A 26,093-nucleotide genomic window follows, 5' to 3' on the forward strand; every position below is an offset into this window, starting at 1 on the left:
GGTCTGAGGCAAAAAAAAAAAAAAAAACCCGGGCACAAAGGACAGCGGAGCAACTCGGAGGTTTTAAAGCGGAAGACCACGAGAGTCAGGTAACCAGCTGCTCTATTAGAGCCACACGATACAACCATTATTCATGCCGGCGTTGCCAGTGGGTGATGGCGAGTGCGGTGATTTAATTGTTGACAAAAAAAAAAGAAAACAAGACTGTATGCTGTAGGTTACATGTCGCTGGAAATACAGCGAGTGTTGCTTATCAGCGCTGCGAGCGAGCGTCCACATTATACTACACGTCAGTTGTTTACGTTGGTAAAGACTGGACAACCGCTGCACACACACACACACACACACACACACACACACGCACAATACTGTGTAAACACACCGGTCATAGGTCACATCAAATATGACTTCCACTGATGTCAAATCTCAGCTGGTATTTGGGTCGTTTGACGGGATAAACGCCCGGAATAAGGTGGATTTGTGTATTTGGCGGTATTAGTCCGCATTAAACCGTGTACAGGTTTGGTTGTGTTTTCTATCCCACCGGCTCTTTCGCAGACAATTAACCAGAGTAACTTGAACTTGTCCGCTTCTGTTTCAAACCGCTGCCACTTTGGCATCACAGCCTATACGTGGCAGTAAAGGATTTTCCTATGCAGATGAGTTTTCCAGCCAGACAGCATCAAACTCTCTCTCTCTCTCTCTCTCTCTCCCTCTCTCTCTCTCTCTCTCTCTCTCTCTCTCTCTCTCTCCTCTCTCTCTCTCTCTCTCTCTCTCTGTCTCTCTCTCTCTCTCTCTCTCTCTCTCTCTCTCTCTCTCTCCTCTCTCTCTCTCTCTCTCTCTCTCTCTCTCCAGCCACCTTTGATAATAATAATAAAAAAGGTTTATAAACTGGATTTATGGCTGCATTAATGATTAATAGATAATCTGCAAATCCTGAGAAGGGCAGTTTTAATCTACTAAGAAAAGATCAAGAAAGGTCAAGAGAAATCCCGTTGCTTTCTCACTTTCTAACAAGCCTGCACTTGTAAATGTTAATAGTCACTGATAAAGGGTATTTTAATCCACCAAGTATGCAGGAATAACACTTGTTAATATGAATTGCTTATGGTTAAAGTATTGTCTGCCTGACAACTCAAAGGTTGCCTTATGACTGCCTCCTAACAGATCTATTAACCATGATTACCAAATGTTTTATTAACTCCTAATAAAGCCATTAGTCGCAAAGTAGCTTTCATGTGTTTCTTCAAATACAGAATCGTATACTTAAAAATGTGTTTGTTTGTTCTTTATGACATGTGTCGTCTCTCTGTGGTTATGTTTCTGCCATCGTTGTGTAATTGAATCCTCTGAGCTTGTGTGTTTCTTTGGGAATACTACAAATCGTCTTAGGGCACTGTTAATCTGCACTTGTATCAGGGGAACATCCAGTGTGGTGTACAGTAGCACAGCGGTGGAGCGTGTGTGTGTGTGTGTGTGTGTGTGTGTGTGTGTGTGTGTGTGTGTGTGTGTGTGTGTGTGTGTGGTGCCTCCAGTCCATCATCCCAGCTTGGGAAAATCAGAGTTGGGAGAGAAGTGTGGAATGTCTGGCCTTTGGCTGGAATCCCTCAGACTACACTACATTTTTTTTTTTTTGAGACATACAGAAATGTTTGTTTCCGTGCTGCTAATAGTCAAAGGGGACTGACAAAGATGCCGATGTGAGTGTGGACGCAGCTGGAAAGAGACATGTCGATTGCTTCGTTGAAGGAGAGAGGATAGCTGTACAGATGAGAGACCCGGAAGTCACACACACATTTATTCAAGATATTCCTGCTCAAGGCTGGCCCTGCACTTGAAAAGGCAGATGCGCTGTATCGTAGATTGCCATTTCTAGGTCAGTGCTAGCCCCCCCCCCCCACCCCACCCTGAGCTGCCGCTCCACCCGAGGCCAGCCCACACATTAATCTGCAGTGGTGGTGTAAAGCGTAAAGAGGCGGCATGATACACCAGCCGTGTAATAACCAGGGAGGGATGCACAGGGGTCAATGTGGGAAGTGATCAAAATACTGTCTATGAATCAGATTTGAGGTAGAATTTTTTCTTTTTCTTTTTTTTACTGAAATGGGCTTTATGGGTCAAGCCCATTAACAGATTAATTCTGAGTAAACGCAAAATATTTAAAGCTGTAATAGCAAAAAGATTTCACAGTTTAAATGATGATTTCCTGCATTACGGTAAAGTGACACAAATTTCTGACCTTATTTGACTTTTTAGTGAACAGTAAAAACCTAAAGATAAAATGCAAAATGAGGAAAAATGTGGTTCAAAATAGAAACAGATGTATAGCTGCTAATGTAAATATGCAAATTAAGTATGTATTTACACAAGCAAAGAGGAAATAAACCTCAAATCATATGTGCACAGTCCAAGTTGTGGGCAATGATTTGGAAAATACAAAATAACCCCAAAAAATTCAACATTTTACAGCAAACAAAGCAATCCCATCCACCACTGCGTCCTCATGTTGTCTGCATTCGTCATTAGCCACAAAGCAGCATCCTTCTGTGACCCTCACCAGCTGTGGAATATAAAAGAGTATTGAAACATCCATTACAAATAAAATACAATTTGTACTCTCTATTCTTTTACACGTTGTACATAATACTAGCATTTAAACTTCAATTCAAGACCACAGATTCAATCAACAAGTGCTACAATCACAGACAGGCCTTTTGTTGGTTTATTTGTGTGACATTGTAAATAAACCTACATTTTACCACCTCTATCATTTTAGGTGATTCTGCTATTAATATTTGATTGTTACAAAATAATAATAAAAAATCCCCAAAAATAAATGCACACATTCTTAGTTGATAACATAATTAGTTAATTAAAACATAATTAAATAATTAATTACAAATATATATATATATTGTAAATATAGTCACTTCCGATGGAAACGCGCGGTCAGTGATTCTGCGCCACGTCTGACCCACTTTGAGGACGAGGGTCATGAAGTCAGATCAGATGACCCGCGTGTTGAAGCGTCGAGATTAGCAGGTTTAACCCACATCTGTGCCGAAGGGCAGCATTCAATCAAGACTGGTAGACTTTGAAATAGCAAGTTCATAGGGTGTTAGAGAAAAGCCTGCATAAGCTTACGACATACGTTACCCCTACACATCGTTTCTCGCGCCGCTGACTTGTAGTTTCCCCTCCGACTCACTTTGTCAGCTCTTCTGATTCCTCCGGCTGAGTTATCAAGATTGACAAGTTGCTTACAACACAGTTTCACTTAAGTCTCAGTTAAAAAAAAAGGGCAGAAAAGGTAGAAACTGTCCTCTGTCACATTACTCATCACATTACTCATCGAGTGCCGATCAGAGGAACATATGAGGCTCGTTTCTCACACAAATATACGATTGCTAATCAAATCCACTGAATTCTTTCTGCTGTGTGATCTCAACCTGTGTGAAACATCGGTGTGTCATTTCCACATACCGTAGTACCATATGAGCTGGCCTGGTCCCAATCAGTGTTGCTGTGGTAACAAAGCGGGGGGGGGGGTGTGTGTGTGTGTGTGTGTGTGTGTGTGTGTGTATATAACAGCTGGATATCACCGTCTTACTTCAGAGGACTGGATTTCGTTGCTCATGCGTGTCAGGACTGGAAAAACATATATATCGTATTAAAAGCTCTCAGATTAAAGTTACAAAAGCGTACATGTTCCATGAAAAAAACTGACACTTTATAATGTTACTGTAATATTGAATTCTCCTGTTGCCTTAACAGGAATGTCTTCAGAATAGACTCCCACTGTGTTATTCTCACAGACAGCTGTCGACAATGTGGTACAGCAGGAATAATAACGGAATAATGTAAACGTAAGCAACTGAATCTGAAGCACTGAAATGTTGCATTTTGTTTTGTGCCTTTCTATGTGCAACGTTATGCACTTTCTTATCTCGAGGAGTCATGAAATATGTAATTGTATCTCGTCTGCAAAGGGGATTCATTTGCATGACACGATGATCTTGTTTGTACGGGATGATTCATTCTGTGCACAAGGCTGTTCTAATGTGTTCGAAAGATTTTGAAAAAAAAAAGATATTTGGGGACCTTCAGGGCTGCTTCAACAGAAAGAAGCATAATAAAGGAGGTCACATACTGCCCTTCAAACCAACGTGTTTTCATGAGCATTTTCTTTTATTATCTGTCCACAGACTCCATCGAAGAGGATCTTGGACGGCATGCAAAGTTGTGAAATTTCCTCAGACAGCACTGATGATCCTCTTAGTAGCGGCCTACGCATTCATCGGCAGCCTCGAATAGTAGTGATTGGCGCTGGCTTGGCCGGCCTTGCTGCAACTAAGATCCTACTGAAAAACGGCTTCACGGATGTCACTGTCCTAGAGGCGTCAGACCACATCGGCGGGAGAGTTCACAGTGTTCAGCTCGGTAAGAGGACATGTCTCTTATTACCTGCCTATCTATGAAGAGACTGCGACTGTGCCCCGTGCAACATATTTATTTAGACTTTTTTAATTTTTCAATTTCAGGGGTCAGTATTTATTTTCCTTCTTTAGCTATGAGCATTCATTTAGTTCAAACGTCCCAACAATTATCAAGCAAATCCAGATAAAGAAGCAAAGTAGTAAAAAAAAACAACAGCAACAAAGTGGTACTTCAAGTAATAGCTCAGCATATTGTAAAAATACTCTTTTTTTTCTCACTTTTTTTTGCAAAGGATTTAATTGATTCCTCTGTGTCACATATATGATCAAAAAGAGCCAGTGGGTGGCTAGCATAGCTTAGCATAAACACTGGCAGCATGATGAAACAGCTAGACCTCCATATTTTTTTTATCTTTGGATGGAGCCAGGCTGGCTGTTTCCAGTCTTTGTAAGTTGCTTTTTCTCTCCTGGCTGCGGCTGCTTATTACGTTTTTTAAAGTTTTCCAAAGTTTCTTAGTAGAAATGAAAAATAAAAATCTTGTTACACATCACTGTATTGCAGAGAAGTGAACTGTTCAATAGCTGGTTGGCTTGAAGAATACAAGAAGCATTTCAAGTCATTTTCTATTTTTCTCAGCTCGATCCAAATAAAACACTATTTGACTGTTAAATACAAGAACAAAGAATCTTCTGATACAAGTCGGAGTTACAAATTTAAGAGCCACACTGCAGAAGCAGTGTTATAGTACACCTCTTGTTAAAATCGCAGGTCAAATTAAGTTTGATTAATAACTACTGTATATTCACTGAAAAAACTTACGTAAATACTTTGAATATCAAGCCAATCTACCGGCCAACATTCACGCTTTGTTCCCCTAAATAACCTGAATGCATGCATGTCTCGTTCTGAGAGAAATTATGGTGTTTTTGACTTCATCTGCTGGAGCGACACTGCACAAAGTCGACTGAACTGCAGATCTTACGCCAGAGAAAGTTGCGTGACAAATTCTTTCAATTGGCATGAATAAACAAGTAGGGAACAACATCTGCTTGCGATGCTGACATGGTATGCACATAAGAGAGGTCGCGTGTAAAAAACCTATATAGTTCATATGTCAGGCACACGGATAATTGCTTCTGTTATGTAAATGCCTATTTATGTACTTCGACCTTATGTAATCGTAATAACAGATAGCCATTTCTGTCTTTGCATTGGCCCATTTTCAAACAGATAAACGAAAAAAAAAAAAAAAAAAAATGCATTTCTGATGCCATCCAAATATTCAATTAATGATATCCCAGTGGGCTTAAGCGACTGCAGCATGTTAATTAAATTGACCTCCTTCTTGACCTGTGCAGTTATTAAAACTCAATCGTAATTGTGTCTTAACAAGAGTTCAAGTAGATCACATGACCTGTGTTTTATTATTAATCCTTTTTTACTTTTGTAGGAAAAGCAACTTTGGAGCTTGGAGCCACCTGGATCCATGGTGCCAATGGGAACCCAGTGTACCACCTGGCGGAGGACAACGGGCTGCTGGAGCACACCACGGACGGGGAGAGGAGCGTGGGACGCATCAGCCTGTACACCAAGAATGGTGTGGCTCACTACCAGACCAACGTTGGGAAGAGGATCCCCAAAGACCTGGTGGAAGAGTTCAGTGACCTGTACAACGAGGTGAGGGGTCACGTGTGCACAAGGGCACATGTTCAGTAGGCAGGCACACATGGGAATTCGCACTTAAATGCACAAATGAATGCATGCATACATGGGCAAGAGCACAGAGATTCTCTCTGTTTAGTCAAAATATGTTTATGTCAGTTGAATTATGGAGCATTACCATAGTATCTACTGGTAACCCCATAAAAAACCCCATTTCAAATTCATGGATGGACGTTTTAATGGATAATATATAAGATTTCAGAGTAAAAAAAATGATCAAAGATAAAGAAAATGATCATCAGCAGCCTTCCACAAACATAACACGTAACATTTAAGTGAAATATCCTCATTTAAATAATGCCAGAACGGTTATTCTACAGATTTTCCGTAAAACTACTTAAGGGGAAATAAAAGCAACTGCTAACATCCATCACGCTATTACTAAATATGTTTTCTGAAAAATATCCACCAAAGCATGTTGAATTTAACAAGGAACTGCCGTTTCCATCTGGCCATTCCTCTGCTTTGTGCTCTGCAGCAGCACCGTTTACAGAATGATTATCATAGTATAAGTAGGTCACGTCTGGAGGAGCAGTTACAGAGGGGAAAGTATGGAACACACAGAAGGGATTTTATTTTCATTAACCCTTGGTACAGCTGTGTTTTCTGTCTCATCACGTGACCAATATAACCCGCTCATTCTGTCTGTTTTTACTGGAAGTTCACATCCCCAACCCTAATACCTTCCCAGACACAGTGGCAGTTTCAGCATCCTAAAAACTGGATTTATTCTCGCCTACGTTACTCGTCTAGTCCACCTCCCCCCAGTTTTCTCTTGGCCTCAAATCCTCATCTCGCTTCCTGTGTATGTTGTCTAGATTGTAAAATCTCTCTGAATGAAATGAACGTGACTTGCACGACCTCCAAGCTCAAAGCCTGACTGACACCAGGATGATGAGGACCAGGATCCCATGAAGAAGAGAAAAGGGCAGATAACCTGACCTCTATAACCACGACTGCTGTTTGCCTCTAAGCACACTGCAGCTTATGAAAGTAAACTGACACGAGGCATTCACTCTGGCCATTTATTATGCAAATACATGTGCGGCACACCCCTTTGGTCGTCCATAATAACACTGTATGTCAGTTTTAGGAGCAGGATGTAAAGGCTAAGGTCAGGGAGCGGGCATAGCATCCATATTCAGACAAAGGCAAGCCCTGTATTCACGAGCTATAGGGCGTACAAAGTAAAGCTTGTTGCCAATTAAGTATGGTTGGAGCGAGGGCATGTGTGGTTTCTTTGTCCCGGAGTGCTACAAAAGGAAACTGTATTCTCTCTTTGAAGAGACACTTCTTTCTGACTTCTCTGTGAAGGTATCTTCAATACAATGCAGTTTATTTTTAATCCTCAACCCATGTGTGTGTGTTTTTTTTTTTCTCATTATATCGTGTGTGTTTGTGGGCTTACAGGTAATTTCAATGACAGGCTATTATGTACATATTTGACAACTTACAATTATATTAATTTTCTGTTTATCTGTTAAAGTATTCCATGAATTATCTGGTCTTTAAGATAATAACCAGAGTGAGAATAGTAGTTATTTTGGCTAGTTAGTAGTATTAGTAGGAGAAGGAGCAGAATAAAGGGCAAGTGTGTCTCGGGAATAGGTTGTGGTGGATGACTGGGTCAGTCCAGATTCTGAATCTGTGAATGTTGATTTGATACTGGTGTTGTTTTTTGCTTCATAAGAAATGGTGTATTATCACTTCTGAAGTACAATTTTACATAAAAACAACATATATTGTGTCATATCTTTTCCTACTGCTATCTTGGCCCTTATGGCTGCTGGTGTACTGCACCATTTAAGAACAATCTTTACTGATGAGCTCTGAACTGAACCACACACGGTTTGTCTGCTTCCTCCACATCCTTTCTCATTTTCTTCCTACTCGCCCCTTTAGGTGTACGAGCTGACTCAGGAGTTCTTCCAGAATGGGAAGCCAGTCTGCGCTGAGAGCCAGAACAGCGTCGGCGTCTTTACACGGGACGTGGTGCGCAAGAAGATTACGCTGGATCTTGATGATTCTGAGAGCACCAAGAAGCTCAAATTGTCCATGCTTCAACAGTACCTCAAGGTGTGTGTGTGTGTGTGTGTGTGTGTGTGTGTGTGCACACTTGTGTGAGGTGTTTTTACACAGAGATTCCCCATAACCACAGATAGAAGACCCGCGATCGCACCGTTTATAACTTCGATATGATGTATGATTTCGCAGACAAAAACAGAGAAAAGCAACAAATTGTCACATGAAGATGCAACCAGGTAATGTGTTTTTATCGGGCATTTAAAATCCCGGATTTGTACAGGACGTGACAAGTGGCGATTCTGGTGACGGACCAATCAGTGGTCTGCAGTGTTTAAGCTCCACCGTTCAGTATCGTTTTATGTTGTAAAACAAGCCAGGAACTAAAACTGCAGCTCCTTGCGATCATTGTCCACACGAAAACACCTTAATTGAAACTTTTGTCTCAGCTGTTTAATGTATTCATGTGAGTGCTACATTAGTGCTATATTCATCCGAGTGCTCCTCCGCACACAAAGACACGGGAACAGGAGCATGTTGTGAACTGCCTCAGGGACGAAGGCGGCGGCACATTTGCCACCCGCTAATTGCTACTGGCTAGCTCACTATTTGATGTGGCAATATCATATTTTTGCTTTTCCAAACATGATTAAGCAAGTTTGTTATGTTCAGAACTCTAGCTGTTGACATATCCTGCAATATGAATTCAACGGGTGTCGATAGTTTTTGGGTATAGCACCAGTTCATTGTACCTGGAGATATTTGTCGCATATATTGCACCCGATTTAGCATTTGAACATCAGCACGATCTCCCTGCTCACGCCATACCTTCCTTGTGTTGCTGTTCTTTCCGTTTGCAGGTGGAGAGTTGTGAAAGCAGCTCTCCCAGTATGGACGAGGTGTCTCTGAGCGAGTTTGGCGAGTGGACGGAGATCCCCGGTGCACATTATGTCATTCCTGAAGGGTTCATGAAGGTCGTGGAGCTCCTGGCCCATGACATCCCCTCTCGCACCGTCTGCCTTAGCAAACCGGTCCGCCGCATCCACTGGAACTACTCGTCTCAGCACCAGGAGGGGATCGCCAAGACAGGCGACACCCACCGGGACAACGACCACAACGGAAACAACCACGGCTGCCGGCCTCGCGAGGACCCCCTGATCCTGGGTCACCCCATTTACGTGGAGTGCGAGGACGAGGAGTGGATCGCGGCCGACCACGTGATCGTGACGGCTTCTCTGGGCGTGCTGAAGCAGAACCACGAGGCCATGTTCTCTCCCTCTCTGCCCGAGGACAAAGTGCTCGCCATCGAGAAGCTGGGCATCAGCACCACCGATAAGATATTCTTGGAGTTTGAAGAGCCCTTCTGGAGCCCGGAGTGCAACAGCATCCAGTTTGTGTGGGAGGATGAGGCTCAGCTAGAACAGCTGGCCTACCCTGAGGAGCTGTGGTACAAGAAGATCTGCAGCTTCGACGTCCTCTATCCGCCCGAGCGTTACGGCTACATGCTGAGCGGCTGGATCTGCGGGCAGGAGGCGCTGTACATGGAGCGCTGCGACGACGAGACGGTGGCCGAGACCTGCACTGAACTTCTGAGGCGCTTTACAGGTCAGGACGCAACCACACACAGGGAAACAGAGCTGTCCCTTATATTTAATCCTCATCGAAACAAAGATGTCTTTGATCTTTATCCTTAATAAAATATTAGAATTCTGACTTCTGTAGATTTTTTTTCTTTATTAAGATCAACTTCTATCTTTCAACAGTTTTCTAGTAAAGCTTTGACTAAGAATCAATAATCCAAAACTAGCCTTGGAAGGCTGAGACGGAGCTCAGTGACTCAAGCAGTGACTTTGTTTGGTCATTGTGTTTCACATAAAGCTTTTGTCATGGAAAACGTTTGCAACAGATTGCAACGTAAATTGCAAAAGGTTTCACTACGTGACGACAGGTTGACTCACTGCTTGAGAGCTTGGACACAGATTAGGAATGTACAGTTACTGTAGGAATGACTCAGACCACTCCTCGAGGGAGGTGATTGCATCAGAAACAGGTCACATTTTGAATGTACAAAGGGTGATTGTCACTTCGTGATGAGGTCATTGGACTTCCTGTAGATTGCAGACTGTAAATCCCACAGAGAAACGGCACACATTCCTTCGTTAAGGTCAACGTGGTTTAATCCCCTCAGCTGTTGGTTGATTACATATAGACTCGCCTGGTGCCTTTCTGCTCACAGAGGGTCACAAATTGATGAGAGTTTGCAGATAAGAATTCCCAGTAGGAGAACTCGTCACACAGTCCCGCATTCTTATGCACTGGATCTTTTTCGATACCAGACTTGTCGTTGAGGTTTCACCTCTACTATCTGCACTGACCTCCACTTTGTCTGTCTGTCTGTCCACAGGGAACCCCAACATTCCTAAGCCCTGGCGTGTCCTGCGCTCCTCGTGGGGCAGCAACCCCTTTATCCGAGGCTCCTACTCCTTCACCAGGGTGGGGTCCAGCGGTGCGGACTGTGAGAGGGTGGCCATGCCGTTGCCTTATGCCAACAGCACCAAGGCTCCGGTAAGACACCATTTCTTTAGGTTCATGGTATCAGTTCTTTGGGATTCAATAAATGGATCTGAAACACCTTCCTATGAATTTACAGTTACATAGCAGTTCCTTTGTAGGGAACTAAACCAAGGGTCCAACTGTTATGAAATATTATTTAAGATTTTCTTAAATTTATTCACGGCACTCTGGATGCCGTGGACAAAATGTTACTATAACTCCCCTTGCAGCACTATTTTCCGCGTTGTTTACACTCCCTGCATGCACTCTGAGAGCATCTGGCTAATGCGTTGGTGTCATCACTTCCGTGACACATCGCAGCGCATCCAGAGCAAATACAGCTGGTGTCAGGGGGGCTACGAAGGCTGTTTCCTGGCCAGCAGTCTAGACCGTGAAACCTGATGTGTTCTGGGTGAAGGGTAGAAGGGGCTGGGGGGTTAGGTTTGTGTGCTCATTTGACACTGTTGAAGGAAAGGCATGACCCCGCCGCTGAAGTCCATCAACCCAGTGAGACTGAAAGTTCAAGGCCTTAAGGAAACATGCCGCAGCCCCCTACATGCAGAGTGCTAACAAGCGATGGAAATAGAGAAATAGTGCTGCACAAGAGGCCAAAGATATGTCCGAATGACATTAACAACTCTTGTTTTCAATCTGGTTTTCATCAAATCTTTTATGCTTCCTCAGCCTCTACAGGTCCTGTTCGCTGGAGAGGCCACCCACAGAAAATACTATTCCACTACCCATGGTGCTTTGCTGTCAGGACAGAGAGAGGCCACTCGTCTAATAGAGATGTACCAGGACTTGCACAGAGCTGAAACCACAAAGCCTAATTTGTAAAATAAAACCTCTGACTAGTGAAAAAAAAAAATAATACAAAACTGTTGAGTTTTACACTTTTTACCTTGATGATTAAGTTATACTTAAAAGCATAGCTGGGGCATTATTACATTAATGAGTATTGTTTCTATTGTACTGTAGATTCAAATCATACTAAGTTTATATTTGAGATGTACTGTTCAAAAGTTGCCAATGGTGCTGTCATTTCTTGTCTTTATCATTCTGTTGTTCCGTTTTTTTAAATCATTAATTTAATGTTGATAATAACAGCATCTGTAATTTAACTTGTTTTGTAAGTGCCTTCTGTACGTAACGATATGTTATTTCAAAAATAATGGAAATGCTGAATAAAAATTGAGAAAGTTTTAACAAAATAAAAGTTCTATCATCATCTAACCAGACCAGTTAAGTCTTCTTTACTCATTAAAACACTCACCACACATCAGATGTCTCCTCCTCATCCACTTCTGTCTTAATGAATGGTTTCCAGGAAAGTAGAACCACAGGCAAGAGCTGTTTCCATACGATCACCCTTCCACCCCATCTGCGACAGGCAGAGCAGAAAGTGAGTGCACATTGAAAGAAAAGAAAAGGCTCCGAAGCCATAATCTGGTGCCAAAATGACAGATGGTGTGAGAACAGACCTCAACCCAGTGCTCGCTTGTGTTGGACAACAGTGTTAATCTTCTTTTTCAGTGACAAACTCGATCAGAGGCTGAAAAGAGCAGGGGAAGTTACAGGAAAACTTATTAGGAAGAAGTATGACAAACCACTCCATGTCATGATTTAAAGGAGGATTCGACTGTGTTATTGTTGAGCTGTCATCAAGTGCATAAAATAATTGAAAGTGGAAATAATTTGGAAAAAGGACTAAACTGACTTATTAGATTCAAATGAGTGCCAAGAACACAAAGGATTCATTTTCTGAATGTTGCCTTATTGCCAATTATAAATATCAAAATATCAGATGGTTAGGGTTTGGGTTTGTGGCAAATAAAAACACAAAAAACCTCGGACAAACACACACAAACACACAAGGTTTGTTTTTGCAATCTATAAAACCAAATCAATAAGCTAAGCACCTTTTTAAAATAACACATTCATTTTTTTGTTGAAAGACATTGAATAGTGAGAGCGGTAGTAAAAAAACAAAAATGAGAAAGGTAATAGGGTGTGCATAGTTGTTGTCCATTGCGTGAGTGTGTAGAAAGATTTAAAAGTGAAACCTTGTTTCATGTGGGCAGCGTCCTCACCCTCCTTCTTCATTCACACTTTTGTAAAGTGGAGAGGTAGACGAGGGGACACAGTTCTGGCAGGAGTCCCAGGTCCAGCAGGGGGACATGTGAGGCTGCAGAGGACTTAACCATTCAACTACAGCTAAACGATCTGTTGTTTCACTGGATTTGGTTCATTACACATGGTGCTTTAAGTGCTGTTTACTTTATAAAGTGCAGTGATGCAAAATGCAATATCAAAGGGTTATAACTTGTTTTACATTTCAAGGTTAGGGCTAGGATCAGAATAACTAGACAACCCTAGCATCTTGTATTTTACATCACTGCACTTTATTTCAGTGTGTCATCCGCCATTGTTGTTTTTCTCTTAGGTCTCACAAAAACCTAAAAACAATCAGGAAACATTGTATGATGTTAAACAGTTTAAATACACACTATCTGCCCATATATGTACCTTTAAAGTAGGCCTGTGTACATAATATTTAGTTTAAAAAAGCATTATGTTTTTTTAATAGTTGTTTTTCAACAACGGATATAGTTTTGGCCACTAGGGTGCAGAGTTGTTATGGCTGACATGCCAGAAAACGATGCTTTAAAGTCCCAGTCAGCAACATTTTTTTGATCATTTTCACCGAAGCCGACACTATGCTCCGATAGAACTACATAAATCATCCGGTTTTAGAAAAAAAACGTGCCTCTATGTGCACGTAGAGCCTGTTGTTTGTTTTGCAAAAAATCGACAGAGCCCGGATCATCCTGTCCAATCAGCACGCTGGGCTGTGTTCGTGCACACACAAAGCCCCTCCCCCCTCGGGTCGTACCACTATCACAGGGGGGAGGCGGAGGGAAGTAGCAACAAGCTTCCAATTCCTCGTTAAAAACCGAAACAAGGAGGTCCAAAACAACCAAGGAAAAGAAAAAAACGTGGGAAAAGAAGGAAAAAAAGAAAGATTGCGACCCAGCCCGTGATAAAACCAGAGTCAACATCGGACCCGCGTTTCAAAGGTGGCGTGATCTAAGGGATTTCAAAGGGTCAGACCACAAAGTTATCCTCAAAGACTTGCTGTCTTGCAATAGTGAGTATAAGTCATTTTTCACACCACATGACAGGGCGATGGGATCACACTCAAGCCTACAAGCTCTTTCACCGGGAGGAATCCCCAATCAGTATGCCGGTTCTCCAAACTACATGGTGACCAAAACACACCCAAGAAGGAAATCCACAGAACGTTCCTTGTAGTCATATTTGCTGTCATTAGCATAGTGTTGTACTTGAGGATGGTTGGTAGTAGTGAGTGAGTGGGAAGAAATGGAACAGCATACTGCCACACATTTTGGACAAACAACAGACCAACCTTGTTGCACTGTTCCAAGACTTTTTATGGCCTGTCACCTGCTGTCTGGTGGATAATCAGGGAGGATCTTCAGTGCACTTTAACCCAGGTGGCATCAATAACTTCTTATTTTAAAGGGGAAGCCCACACCTTCTTCTTTAAGGGCCCGGCAGGTCAGAGAATTAAGATTCTATAGAAAACCTTGAGGAGCAAGAAAACCAAAAAAAAAAAAAAAAAGAATGAACAAGCATCTCTCAAACAACACGCATTCACAACTCTGAGAAACAAGTGTGACAAGTCCACGGTTTATATCTAGGATGCATCTTGTATCAGCAAGCCTCTTGGCTTGCATCTTCCAACAGATTCAAAAAGGTTTTGCAATAGTTCAGAGAATTCTGTCCATGTTGCAACATGCATGTTACCCTACTAGAAGTGGCCATCGGATGATGGGCAACCTATTGTCACAAAGGGGAAAATGTGGTCACCAACAATATTCAGGTAGAATTTGGCATTTTAACAATGCTCAGTTGATACAATTACTACTAATTATGCCAAGACAATATCCCTGGGTTGAACTCCAGGAGATAGACCAAGTCTGTATGCCTAAAAGGATTGAGTTGAGATTGGCTGATAAGATAGTTGCATTAATAAGCAGTTGAACAGGTTAACTTGATACTTGACTAAACACGACTTTCTTGAGATGGAAAATTATATTTTGAATTGACAAACGTGTAATTTGGGGCGCAGTTTTAACAGGATCAAAATGTCTTTCACTGTTGACTGCTGTCCGGAAGGGGAGGGAGGGAGTTCGCCTCTCTATACAGTCATTGTTCCCAATAAGCTCCCATACACAGGCTTAAAAAGACATGCTGAAATCACAAATACACATTTTCTCACTTACCTCTTTACTGGTTTCTATCAGCGTTGTGAGTACAGAGATTTCCCCAGAAGATGCTACACTGAAAAATGTAATGAAGGAATTCAACAGTAAACATGTCTTTCAAGACACAATGTCACGATTCTGGATAATCAGAACTCACTCTGAACTATTGTTAGCGGCAATTAGCTCAAGAAATTAATTTGGGTCTTATTCGTAATCTACAACTCCTTTAAACATGAGTTTTTTTTATGAGTAGTTGAAAGTACGAACGCATAAAAGTTAAAGCAACTTTATTGATGGCAACAAATGAGTGAAAATGAGTAGTAAAACATTTCCATATATTGCAGTCATCTCAGGAGGCTGATCATCTTTTAGGAAAGTTTTCTCAGCGATAGAATCCGTTTTTGTTGTCGTGAGCAACGAGGATGAAGTTCATGTGTCAATAGGCGTACCTGTAGACGGCAGTCAAACGTGAAAGGAATTACAAAGACACAAACTGCACACTTAATTGCCCAGATAAGTGTTGAGGTAATGTGTAAAATACTATTCAGATGAATGGGCAGAGTACAATCATTCACACATAAAATATGTACAGAGAGGTACACGAACACTGTCTTTCAATTGCACGGCATGATACATGGTATGTGGAACTGCAGAAGAGGAGGAGAAAAAAAACTCAACAGTGAAATAAACATGACGACGACGACGAAGCGCCTGTGTTTGTAAGTGATGCTTCGGTTTCTGAATCAAAATAAATACATTAAAATGATTCTGCTCTATATTTGGAGAGGTATAAGCCACAACAAAGGACTCTACTTGGCACCTCTAAATCAGTTACATCTTCAGCAGGTCCGTTTTCACAATAAAGCAAACATACTGTTGGTATGAGCATGAAATGTACAGTACAATGCAAAACTAAAAACAAAGACAGGCACAGATACTCAGATGAACGTAAGTTCATATTGGGAATGAACCTAAAAAGCACTTGAATGTAGTTGATTCACTTCCAATGTTTAATTCCCGACCGGTGAGTTATGACAGATGGTGTAAGAGAAGCTGTTCAGTTCATATGAATATGTATATCGCTGTATTTCCAAAATCTTCCTCCCCGTGAAACCGAACACGAAAAGCGGTTTCATACCACGACAGAAAAACGCCCGCTGACAGAAACCAGCGTCGTTTCTGACTAAACCGACGATCGACGGGGGCAAATAAAAGGGTTCAGGGAAAGAAAAGTGCATCATATTTTGTCAAATACTGAGAAATAGCTGAACATTAAAACAACACTCTTATAATAAACATCTGAAATATTTTTTTTTCTCACTAGTGCAACAACAGACTGGATTTAAAAAAAAAAAGAAAATAAAAGTTATTAACCTGCAGGCAATCAAAGCTCTTTAAACATCTAATAATTTTCTCGTCACAGTAGCAGAACAGTTAAGAAGGCAACTTAATGATTGATGCTTGAACACAAACATGCCAACATTATACACATCGCTTTTTTTTATAGAAATAAATAGCTGAATTATCATCTTTATCCTCTTCTTAAATAATTTCCATCTCTATATGACTCTGATGCACATTTAATATAAAGTATCTAATACACAACTGCAATTTGCACACTACTGTTATACATAATATAATTCTCTATGTTTATCTTTCATTCAACTTTGGAGAGAAAATGCGTACAGAATGAAGACCTTAATATTATATAACATCAAATGTTGGTCCTTTATCTTCTCCTTGCTTTTTTAGTTGTTTTTTTTTACAAACTCTATGTACAGAGTAGCTGATAGCGAAGGCAGGATTGTCTAGAACTTAAAAATCAACAAGTGCTTTGTATTTTTCGCTATTGTGAAAGCAAAGTTTCCCACCTTTTCCCACAAACGAACGTCCCCTCGAATGAATCAGTAGTGTGGGATTATAATATGCAGTACTGGAAGAACAAGAAGAGATGGACACCCACAGTTGTTCTCACACATTTACCTGGAACATCATCACTACAATATGCAGCTACACAAGTCCTCATAATCATGTTTGACAAGAAAAAAGAGACCCCCAGAAACATCAGCTTGCTGCTCTCCTGGTCTATTACTTTTTCGTGCCTGCTCGGCAAACGAATGTTGTAGAGACGAATGATGTGTGCAAGGCAAAACGGATAACGTGGGCTAAACATGTCGCAGGGGAAGATATATGTTTCAAAACTGTGTGCCTGTTTTCTTTAAAGCCAAAGTGATTGTAAACGTCTAATAGGAGCTCCAATGATTTAGTATTGCACTTTTATAATGTTTGGGGACTCGCAAGAGACTGATCTAAAAAAAAAAAAAAAATGCAGTAGAGGCATTTAAATCCTGACTTTTGGTCCCTATGGTATGGTTCAAGCTCCAAAAAAGTCCCATTAAAAGTGACTTCTCTATTTGTAAACACATCTTTCAGCATTCTTCACCCTCCCAGCTTGTAACGCAGCTTGCTGTGCTATAAATGAGTATTTTCCAAGCCGACATAAGCCTGACAACAATCCAAGGGTTATTTTCTCAGACTTAACAAAGCACCTCCAGAGCCAGAGTACATTATACAACCGTTTACAGGCTGAGAAGTACTGCTTTTAAATCATCAACAGATCTTAATGTGTAAAATCGTTGGGCCCCTCCCATTAAGTTATCTGCAGCATGGAGGAGCGAACACTAAGTTTCACAAAAGTAAGTATTGCTACTCATACTTCTTGAGAATTTCTGCAAAGTGGGCTAAACAAAAGTGTCGCCGTGAATTACACCAAATCAAACTCCTCATTGTGAAGGTGATGCTGAAGATGTGATCTCTCGTTTTTCAGTAGAGGTGAGAGTCGTTCCTTGCTGCAAAGACTTCAACGTGCCATGTCATACCAGCTGGCTGTCGGCTGTGTAAGTGCTCAGAAAAAACCAGCAGAGGGAGCCAGGAGGTGCCAGCCAAAAAAATGTTTTGGATCGATCAGGGCTTCAGCCGCGACGAGCACGATTAACAGGAATGGCACTGTTTAGTATGGTAAAGTATGAAAGTCACATGATATATAAACACTAACACCTGTATACACCTGGAGACCACGTTCCATAGAAAACACCCTTAAGCTCAGTAAGTGCTGCTTCGGTTCAAATCCAAACTCCAATCATTGTGAGTTACTAATAAACATCTGCCTTACTGTACAAGACCCCTCTCCCCCTCCTTAATGGCACATTGGAGAAAACGCTCGCTGGAATGAGGGCAGACACCGTTACAAATGGCACCATTTTTTTTTTAAAGAAATGCATCGTGGGTCATCTTTCTGGTCTCGTTCATGAACAACATCAAATACTGCGATCCTGCTCTCTCTGAAATACTGCAAGCATCAAAAAACACTTGAGTCCAGGTTTGTGACGTGACGCTGTTCACATGAGGAAAGCGGAGGATGGTAGCAGAAGGTAAACGCATCGCTGCCATGCAGGTGGCGAAGAAGAACTGTCAAGGTGTGTGTATGTGTGTGTGTTACGGGGAGGGTGTCCTCCACTGGTGCAGCATGTTTGAATCCTGGGTGGATGCAGTTCGACACACAGTCGTCGTGCAGGGCAGGCAGGATGGAAACTCATTTATTCTATCCTCAACAAACACACACACACACACACACACACACACACACACACACACACACACACACACACACACACACACAAAGCTCCTGCCTCAAGAAAGAACCTTGAGAACTCGAGACCTCATGAGGAAATACATTTCAACTTCACCAAATCACCGTTTGATGCACTTCAGCGTATGCAAGTGTGTGTGCTCTATAATGCGCTCCTGCCCACGAGCTGTCGAGTGTTGAAGGTAGTCTCGAGTAAATGATGAGCATTGTGTAGATGCAGACAGCAACGACCAGCACTGTGATCCGGCTCCAGGCATTCAAAGGGATCTGGCTCTGTGCGACAACGCAATCCTTTTTTTTATGGTAACAGCAGGAGACTAAGAAAGTGCAATCTGACCATTTTCTCGTGTTATTTCAGACTGTACGACAGGCCCTTCTTGTGATATATAGTGCCGTTGTTTGTCCAAATAAGCCTTCTGACCAGCGGTCAGTGAGGGAGATATTGACTTCCCCTTACTGGAAAGGGAATGGGTTATGGAATGAGCCTTGGTCCTGGTTCGTCATGGTGATCTACTGTTGTTCCTGTCTGTGCTTCAACCCCAGGGAGCGGGCACAAAACAGCTGGGTCCTTCTGAATGACCGAGCCAAGATGGGGCCTCTCCAAGACTTGAAGAATCTGCACAAAAGATGTTAGCAGAGACTGTCTGCTTTCACATGGAGGATTTTGGAGAAGCCGGGTCTCTTCTTCAGAGCCTGGAAGAAAAAAAGGGAGGAAAGGGAATCAGAATTGTTTTTTTTCAAAGGAAACTTCTGTCGTTTTTTTTCTTCTAAATCCTCCTTTTGCCTGTCGTCTTCATACTTTTATGTTTCCTTCCATTAGCGGAACAACGGAAGCTATAAAAAACTGTAAACCGATAAGATGCAGCCGGTTAAGGACGACTGTGAGCTTCAACTCTACAAAACTCCCTTTAAAATGGACGATTACACACACAAAAAAAGAGAGCTTCCTTTTTCCAACATACTTAAAAAGGGAGGGGTAAAAATAAATCAAAGCTGTTTGCAGTTTTTGGAGCGGTTACCTAACTGCTGTGAGCAACCCCGCCACCTTGAGTGTGATATCCAAGAGGAACACACTGTAAACTGACTCATAAAAACAAAACATAAATAAAAAGCTGGGATTTTTATACATTTGTTGTATGTGTGTGTGTGTGTGTGTGTGTGTGTGTGTGTGTGGTCAGCTATAAGAATGGCCCGAGCCTCTCACAGTAAGCCTCTGCTCAAGTTGGTGAGCACCGGCGGATCCACAACCAACCATCACTGGGACTTCAAAGGACTGAGTCATGGTTTAAATAGTGTGTAGCTGTGATAAAAATAGATGCATCTTATCCTCTGAACACGTATTGGCCGAGCTGTTAGTCATGTGCATACAGTGGTGTAAAACTCCAAGGACATGTCGGCCGAAAAAAGGAAAATTCAGAAGAGAGGGCTTAACGGAGTGCAGTCAACGGAGCTCGCCCCCCTGTTAGCCATTGCCTTAAGTACCTTGAGTAGTACAGTAAAAGTGTGCGAGGGAGGTTTTCTTCCTGTCAGGAGCCAAAACGTGCACACATAATTGTATTTGTTTATGTGCTTACAACAGGGACCTACTGGGACTGAGATTAAACCTGCGAGGCCTTTTGTGTGAGTACAAGATTTTGTCTGAGTAATTAACTCTAATGTAGCTTTTGTGGTATAAAGAGAATCTGATGAAAGTGTTGCTGACACCTGCCAGAACTGGTCAGACAAGCCTAAGTGAGCTGAAACGCTCGTCACAGTTCGTCACATTCACGATGAAAATGAACGGGCCAATCAGACTTCAACGAACACAAGGATCAGACCGCTCGTGCTCGAGTTTTAGGCCCAGTTTGACAGGCAGCCTTTCCCTCTGTGTTGTCTTCGGAGGCGAGAGCCAGGCTATCCACGGCCAAGGACTGTGCAGCAACTACTGACAACAGGAAGTGAAGAATAAAAGAACTTCCCGATGGCGAGTCCCGCCCTGTTTACGAGTAGTTTGTGATGTGTGCTGTTACCTGAAGCTTGTTAACCATCTCGTCAAACAACTTTCTAGCTTCAGGGCTGTTGGGGTCCTCAAAGTAGTCTTCTATACCGATCTGGACCACGACGGACTTCAGGTTGCGGCAAACACCTTCACGAAAGATCACATTGTTATAGTAGCCTAACACTAAAAATACCCCAAATATGTGCACTGCCTGATAATAATAATAATAAATGTTAATAATTCCTTTATACCACACACATATTGCATGAGATTACACTGTCAAGAACAGTAAGAATAAACAGTTAACTGTTAAATGTATGTTGTGTATTTTAGATGGTAAATCAGTGCAGCAGTTTTCAAACTCACTGTTGAAGTGAAGCAGGGCTTTGGGGGTGACCGGTGTGGAGGTGAGCACCAGCATCTCCAGACCTTTCAAGCCCTCTCTGCAAACCTCGGCTGCCACCTCCTGGTTGATCTCACTCACATGATCCAACTCCAGCACCTGCAGACGCATACAGTTCCTTGCTGGTGGTGGTGGGTTGATGGTGGTGGTGGAGATAAAAGAAAGGAGCAAACGTTAGAGTCTTGCATGAAAGCTTGTTTAACGTCTCAACCAATAAGCTTAAAATGCACGTTGTTATAAAGAATATAGTTTACAACTTGATATGACAATAATATTGTTTAACATGCCTTTCTGTTTCTGTATATGTGATCATGTTTTAAAAAAGCAGCATGAAGGTATTTTAATAGTTCATGATTATTAGTTGTAGCTAAAATCACTGAATGAAATTAAACAAAAATAAGAATTGATTTAAAATCCATATTTACCTAGAGAGGCCAGGCCCTGAATGCCACACCCAGCCCCGCCCACACCAAGAGCGCGGAGGTGTGGCCAGCATCGTCCAATAGTCTGCAGGCATCGGTTACTGAAACGAGCAGGTTGTTGGCTAAAAGAGACAAAATAAGGTCCGTGTTCATTCATTTATTGAGCACTGATATTGTCGATTCTCTTTGATCATCACTCTGAGAGGATTTGCTATTTATAAAAAACAGTTGGTGTATTTCTCTGTCTATTACCATGGGTGTAGTGGCGCCACCTGTAGGGAGATGATGTCTCTGCAACCAGCTCCAAGGGCCCAGATCACCTCCTGGCCGACTGGGTCGGTGGCACTTCTGGAACACAATGTGATGTTACACAATTTGTGTTAGTATCACACGCACGTCTACGGCCCACAACACACTGACGAAAGCACTGGGGTCAACGGCACCTGGTACCGGTACCTATGTACTGGTCTACCTGTAGGTTACAGCCTGCAGAGCCCGGCAGTAGCAGCTGGCCAGCCAGAGGGAGCGATCGGTCAGCAGGTTGGGGCAGTGCGAAATCTTCAGTATCAGAAGGTTACTTCCTGTGGCCTTTAACAACGCCTCCAGACCTTCTTCCAGACAGCCACTTAGATGGAAACGTGAGGGAAGGTCACCAGAAAAATACAGACGGAGGCAGAGCAGAGGAAGTCATTCTCCCTTCCCTCAGAACAGCACTTGTACAATTTATAGCACGTAACAAAATGTTCCTCCAGCGACATATGATGGAAGCAGCGTGTCTGCTTTGCTCAAACTAATGTACTGTGTCTCCTTCACATAAAACATTTAAAACAAATTCGCTTTTTCAGCTCAAAGCGAACGAGGATATGATCATAACTCACACTGAAGTTCCTCTTGTTGGCTTCCTCTCATCAAAATAACTCACAAAGCAGTAATACGTTCCTCAAACTGTAACTTGTGTGTCTCACCGTGTGCTTTTAGCATACTCCTCCTTGGTCTCCTTCTTGCCCCGCTGTCTTGGTTTGAGGTTTTGCAGGATGAGGGAGTGCGTCTGAGTGCACCATTGAGACAGTGTGCTGAGGAACTGAGGCAGAAACATGGAAACCAGTGAAGATCTTTACAATACTCAGCCAAGACAAGTAAATGCACCTTACTGCCTTGATAACAGTGTAGAAAATGTCGGCCATGCACCTTGGAAGAAATGCGAGCGTTCTCCAGCAGCACTCTGGTCCACACCGCCGGGTGACGAGCTACGAACTTCCAGTCACGGCAGACTTCAGCAGCTCTCAGCAGGGTTTTAGTGTCCAGGTAGGTGAAGATACAGAAGAGAGCAGCACGCATCTTCAGGATCTCCGGACTGATCACCTCGTTGGATCTGGACGGGCTCTTTTCATGGCGGCACGGTTTGTAGACCCCATCAGAACGACCTGTGGAAAGACAAAAACCAGACCTTTAACACAATGTGTGGGTTTTGATCATTCGAGCCTTGCTTTGAATTTGGACTTTTGGAATACCAGATGGCTTCAACGACACGATAAAGTTCAAATCCTAATTATTGGCCTCGACCATCTACATTGACAAATCCAGCCTTCACTCGGTCCACTAAACATGTTCTCAGAAAGTGAAGTTTGATTTCATTTCTTTATATGAATTTCATATATCCATATATCCAGTAATCCAAACAAGACTCTCCATTGCTGCATTTCATTACCTGGTGAATGTGTGTTGTTTCATTTTTAAAGTTAAAGTTACTTATGAGTCATTTTCCCTGATTTTGTTGCTGTTTCAATTACATGTTTTACTGTTTGCTTGATTGTTCTTTTGGGCTTTTTTTTTAAGATGTTTTGCTTTTTGTAAAACACTTCGTAATCGTTGATTTTGATACTGAACAACAATAGCATGAATAAACTTGATTATGGTTATAAATATGTGAACACGCATTTTAAATAGGCCGAATACATTTAACCCGATGACTCCAAGCTTGGAGAGATGGTCTGAAGTTTGCCGTAGACCAATATTCTAAAGAAAAAAGTAACAATATAAACAATGTTTAAAGGATATTCTGTCACATGGTGGCGCCAACCTTCAACAAAATGAACAAGATGCTGAATGAGATTACATAATTTTTTCTTCTCTCTATTGCTATCTAGTGGTTGATCCAGCCCAAGTCCGTCTTAGTCCTCTCAGCCAGATTGCTCCTAGATGACTCATTTCATCTTTGGCCTTCGAAGGCGTCTGCTCAAAACCATCGGGGCTATGAACCATCACTTACTCTCTCCTTCCTCTCTCTCTCTCTCTCTCTCTCTCACACACACACACACTCACACCACCTACGCTCAAGACCGCCAAATGCACTAAAAAAGCCAAGGTGTGCATTGCATGCTGAGAAAAAAACTGTGCCCGTAGATACCATCTGATAAGACCTGGCAGAGAATCTCTCAATAAGGAGGACTACGTCAGAGCGGAGGCATGCCAGTAACATGTTGAGTGCTACGTGACAAAAGCCTTTGAGTTCATGGGCCAGTCATAGCAGTTCATACCAATTTGTCATAGGGCTCTGAGCTGGCCCAGTTTGGCTCCTTCACAGACTGCCTCAGTCCACCTGGTATTTAGTAGAAAGCCCGACAATACGTGGACTCAAATGGAGGCGAGCAGCAGTGAGTTTAAGGATTTGGGCAGCGCAGGAGAGATGCACAATCTGTGGCGGATCTGAAGGAATGAGTGGACGTGATTGGTGGTCTGACTTGGCGGGGAGAGGAGGAACTGAGATGATACAACAGGCAAACACAAGTATATTCTACCAAATTCACAGACACACAAAATTGAATAGCAGCAACTGGGATGTATGACTTGGTACACTCATGATAATTTATAGAGACTTGTGATTTGCAGAAGAGAAAGTTCAGCGTTTAATAATGATGTGTTTACATTTTTCTCTCCACATACAGCAGCGATGGGGCGTCTTTGCTCCATGTTTACATGATATGCTCGTGGCTGATCCACACTGTTTGCAGAATGAGCGTTGGCCAGTGACACAGTTTTCAGCATTTCAGCAACTGCAACTCAACCTGACCTAGATCCACATCAGTCCCTGCTCTTCATGTCTGGGAGTTAGATTGGAGAGAGAGTGTGTGACGGTGTGTACATTTCTAAGAATAACGAGTCATTACCTGCGTTAGGGCGGTATCCTGCCCTGCCATGGTGAGCATACGGAGGGGCAGACTGCTGGACTTCAGCCACAGCTCTCCTCTCTTGCTCCCACATCTCCACCTCAGACTCGGTGGTCCGGGAGCCCACGTCTGACACGTCTCCCTCCTCGCCTTCAGTGCTGTTCCTGTAAGGTCGGCGCTGCCAGTTTTGAATAGCCTGCTTACGAAGGCCCCAGTTCCTCGACCCTCCGCCGCCACACCCAGGGGAGCGCTCGTAGCCCCCCTCGCCCAGCCGGCACTGCATGTGATAGTACTGGGCCTCGGGACAGTCCTCCATGGGATGCATCTCCACGCTGTCACTGTCGTAACCTCCGGAGCCCTGCGAGACAGACTTGATCCGCCCTGATGCTCTGCAGGAAAAGACAAGGAACTGTACTATTAATAATGATTGATTGGTTTTAGATACTCAAATACATGGATGGTCCATCCCACATCCAACTACTCACAAAAAAAACGTAATCGTAATCATCAACGTGAAGCACAACTACTCCTTCCAACGAACAGATATTTATGCAGAATATTGTGGTCATCGTGACATTGTTTGTAACCCATCATGTCTAATCAAAGATATAATTGTTGATTCACAGCTGCGTCCCGGGGCTGTTTTTGGTAATATGCCTTCAGAATAACCTCCCGAGCTAGAGCATCCGGTCATGCAAAGTTATGCAAGAAACATATGGTCAAAAGGAAAGATGTACATTAGTTCAAAGAAAAGGACAGTCATGCATTCCAACACTGTCAGAGTAAGAATATCATTTCCCAGTACACTATCAACGAGTTTAAAGAGACACATACAACAATATAAAGAGTAATAGTAAACAGTGGGGCCTGTTGAGGGAGCTATTCTCTGTGTGTGTGTGTGTGTGTGTGTGTTTCATAATAATACTAAGCATGCTCCAGACCCTTTTAACTACCTTACAACACTGGCTGTTTCTTCTTATTTCAAGTCCCAATGCTAAGCTAAGCTAACCAGCTGCAGCCTATAGCTTCATAAAAAATGAGGCTCTAAATCTTTGAGTGACCTGGTCGTTTGACCTGATTTTTCGTTTCTTCAGCACACAGTCACGTTCTTAAAGGTCCACTGAGGAAAACAGTATCATTGGTATTTTGATTTGACAGTTTTGGATGAACCACAACTCGATACCAGCTACATAACAGTGGATTCATAGTACAGTACCTTAAATAACCTCCCAGCCAATAATGAGCAGTTACAAATAGCAGCCTCTCAGAAAGTAGGACATTTCTCTTTCTTTTCTCCAATTCTGCCTTCTCAGTGCTCCCTCCTCATTCTCCCTGCATAATAATTGTCTGCATGAAAATGATAACCACGGATGATAATGCAGGCAGCACTTATCAGCACCTGCAGATGATGCAGAGAAGATGAGATGCACGTCATGCCACAAGTACGGATT

The 26,093-nt window shown here is 42.5% G+C and overlaps 2 protein-coding genes across 2 annotated transcripts in view; one reads left to right on the forward strand and one right to left on the reverse strand.

Annotated features, from left to right (window-relative positions):
• On the forward strand, nt 1-11,972 carry smox (spermine oxidase). Its single transcript, XM_084005045.1, has 7 exons — nt 1-89; nt 4,206-4,440; nt 5,888-6,114; nt 8,062-8,235; nt 9,042-9,786; nt 10,586-10,746; nt 11,419-11,972. Exons 2-7 carry the CDS (start codon nt 4,233-4,235, stop codon nt 11,569-11,571), a joined length of 1,668 nt encoding a protein of 555 aa, XP_083861171.1. The 5' UTR covers nt 1-89; nt 4,206-4,232; the 3' UTR covers nt 11,572-11,972.
• A 3,321-nt stretch (nt 11,973-15,293) lies between these two features.
• The window catches only part of fbxo41 (F-box protein 41), a 39,088-nt gene continuing 28,288 nt past the window's right edge, over nt 15,294-26,093 (reverse strand). The window contains exons 6-14 of the mRNA XM_084040689.1: nt 24,643-25,031; nt 22,664-22,899; nt 22,441-22,556; nt 21,948-22,100; nt 21,728-21,823; nt 21,479-21,597; nt 21,017-21,175; nt 20,682-20,797; nt 15,294-19,365 (exon numbers count right to left, since the gene is read on the reverse strand). Of these exons, the coding sequence (XP_083896815.1) occupies nt 19,303-19,365; nt 20,682-20,797; nt 21,017-21,175; nt 21,479-21,597; nt 21,728-21,823; nt 21,948-22,100; nt 22,441-22,556; nt 22,664-22,899; nt 24,643-25,031 (1,447 nt within the window). The 3' untranslated portion in view covers nt 15,294-19,302. The remainder of the gene's footprint in view (nt 19,366-20,681; nt 20,798-21,016; nt 21,176-21,478; nt 21,598-21,727; nt 21,824-21,947; nt 22,101-22,440; nt 22,557-22,663; nt 22,900-24,642; nt 25,032-26,093) is intronic.

This window comes from Eutrigla gurnardus, assembly GCF_963514095.1.
Source record: "Eutrigla gurnardus genome assembly, chromosome: 3".
NCBI lineage: Eukaryota > Metazoa > Chordata > Actinopteri > Perciformes > Triglidae > Eutrigla > Eutrigla gurnardus.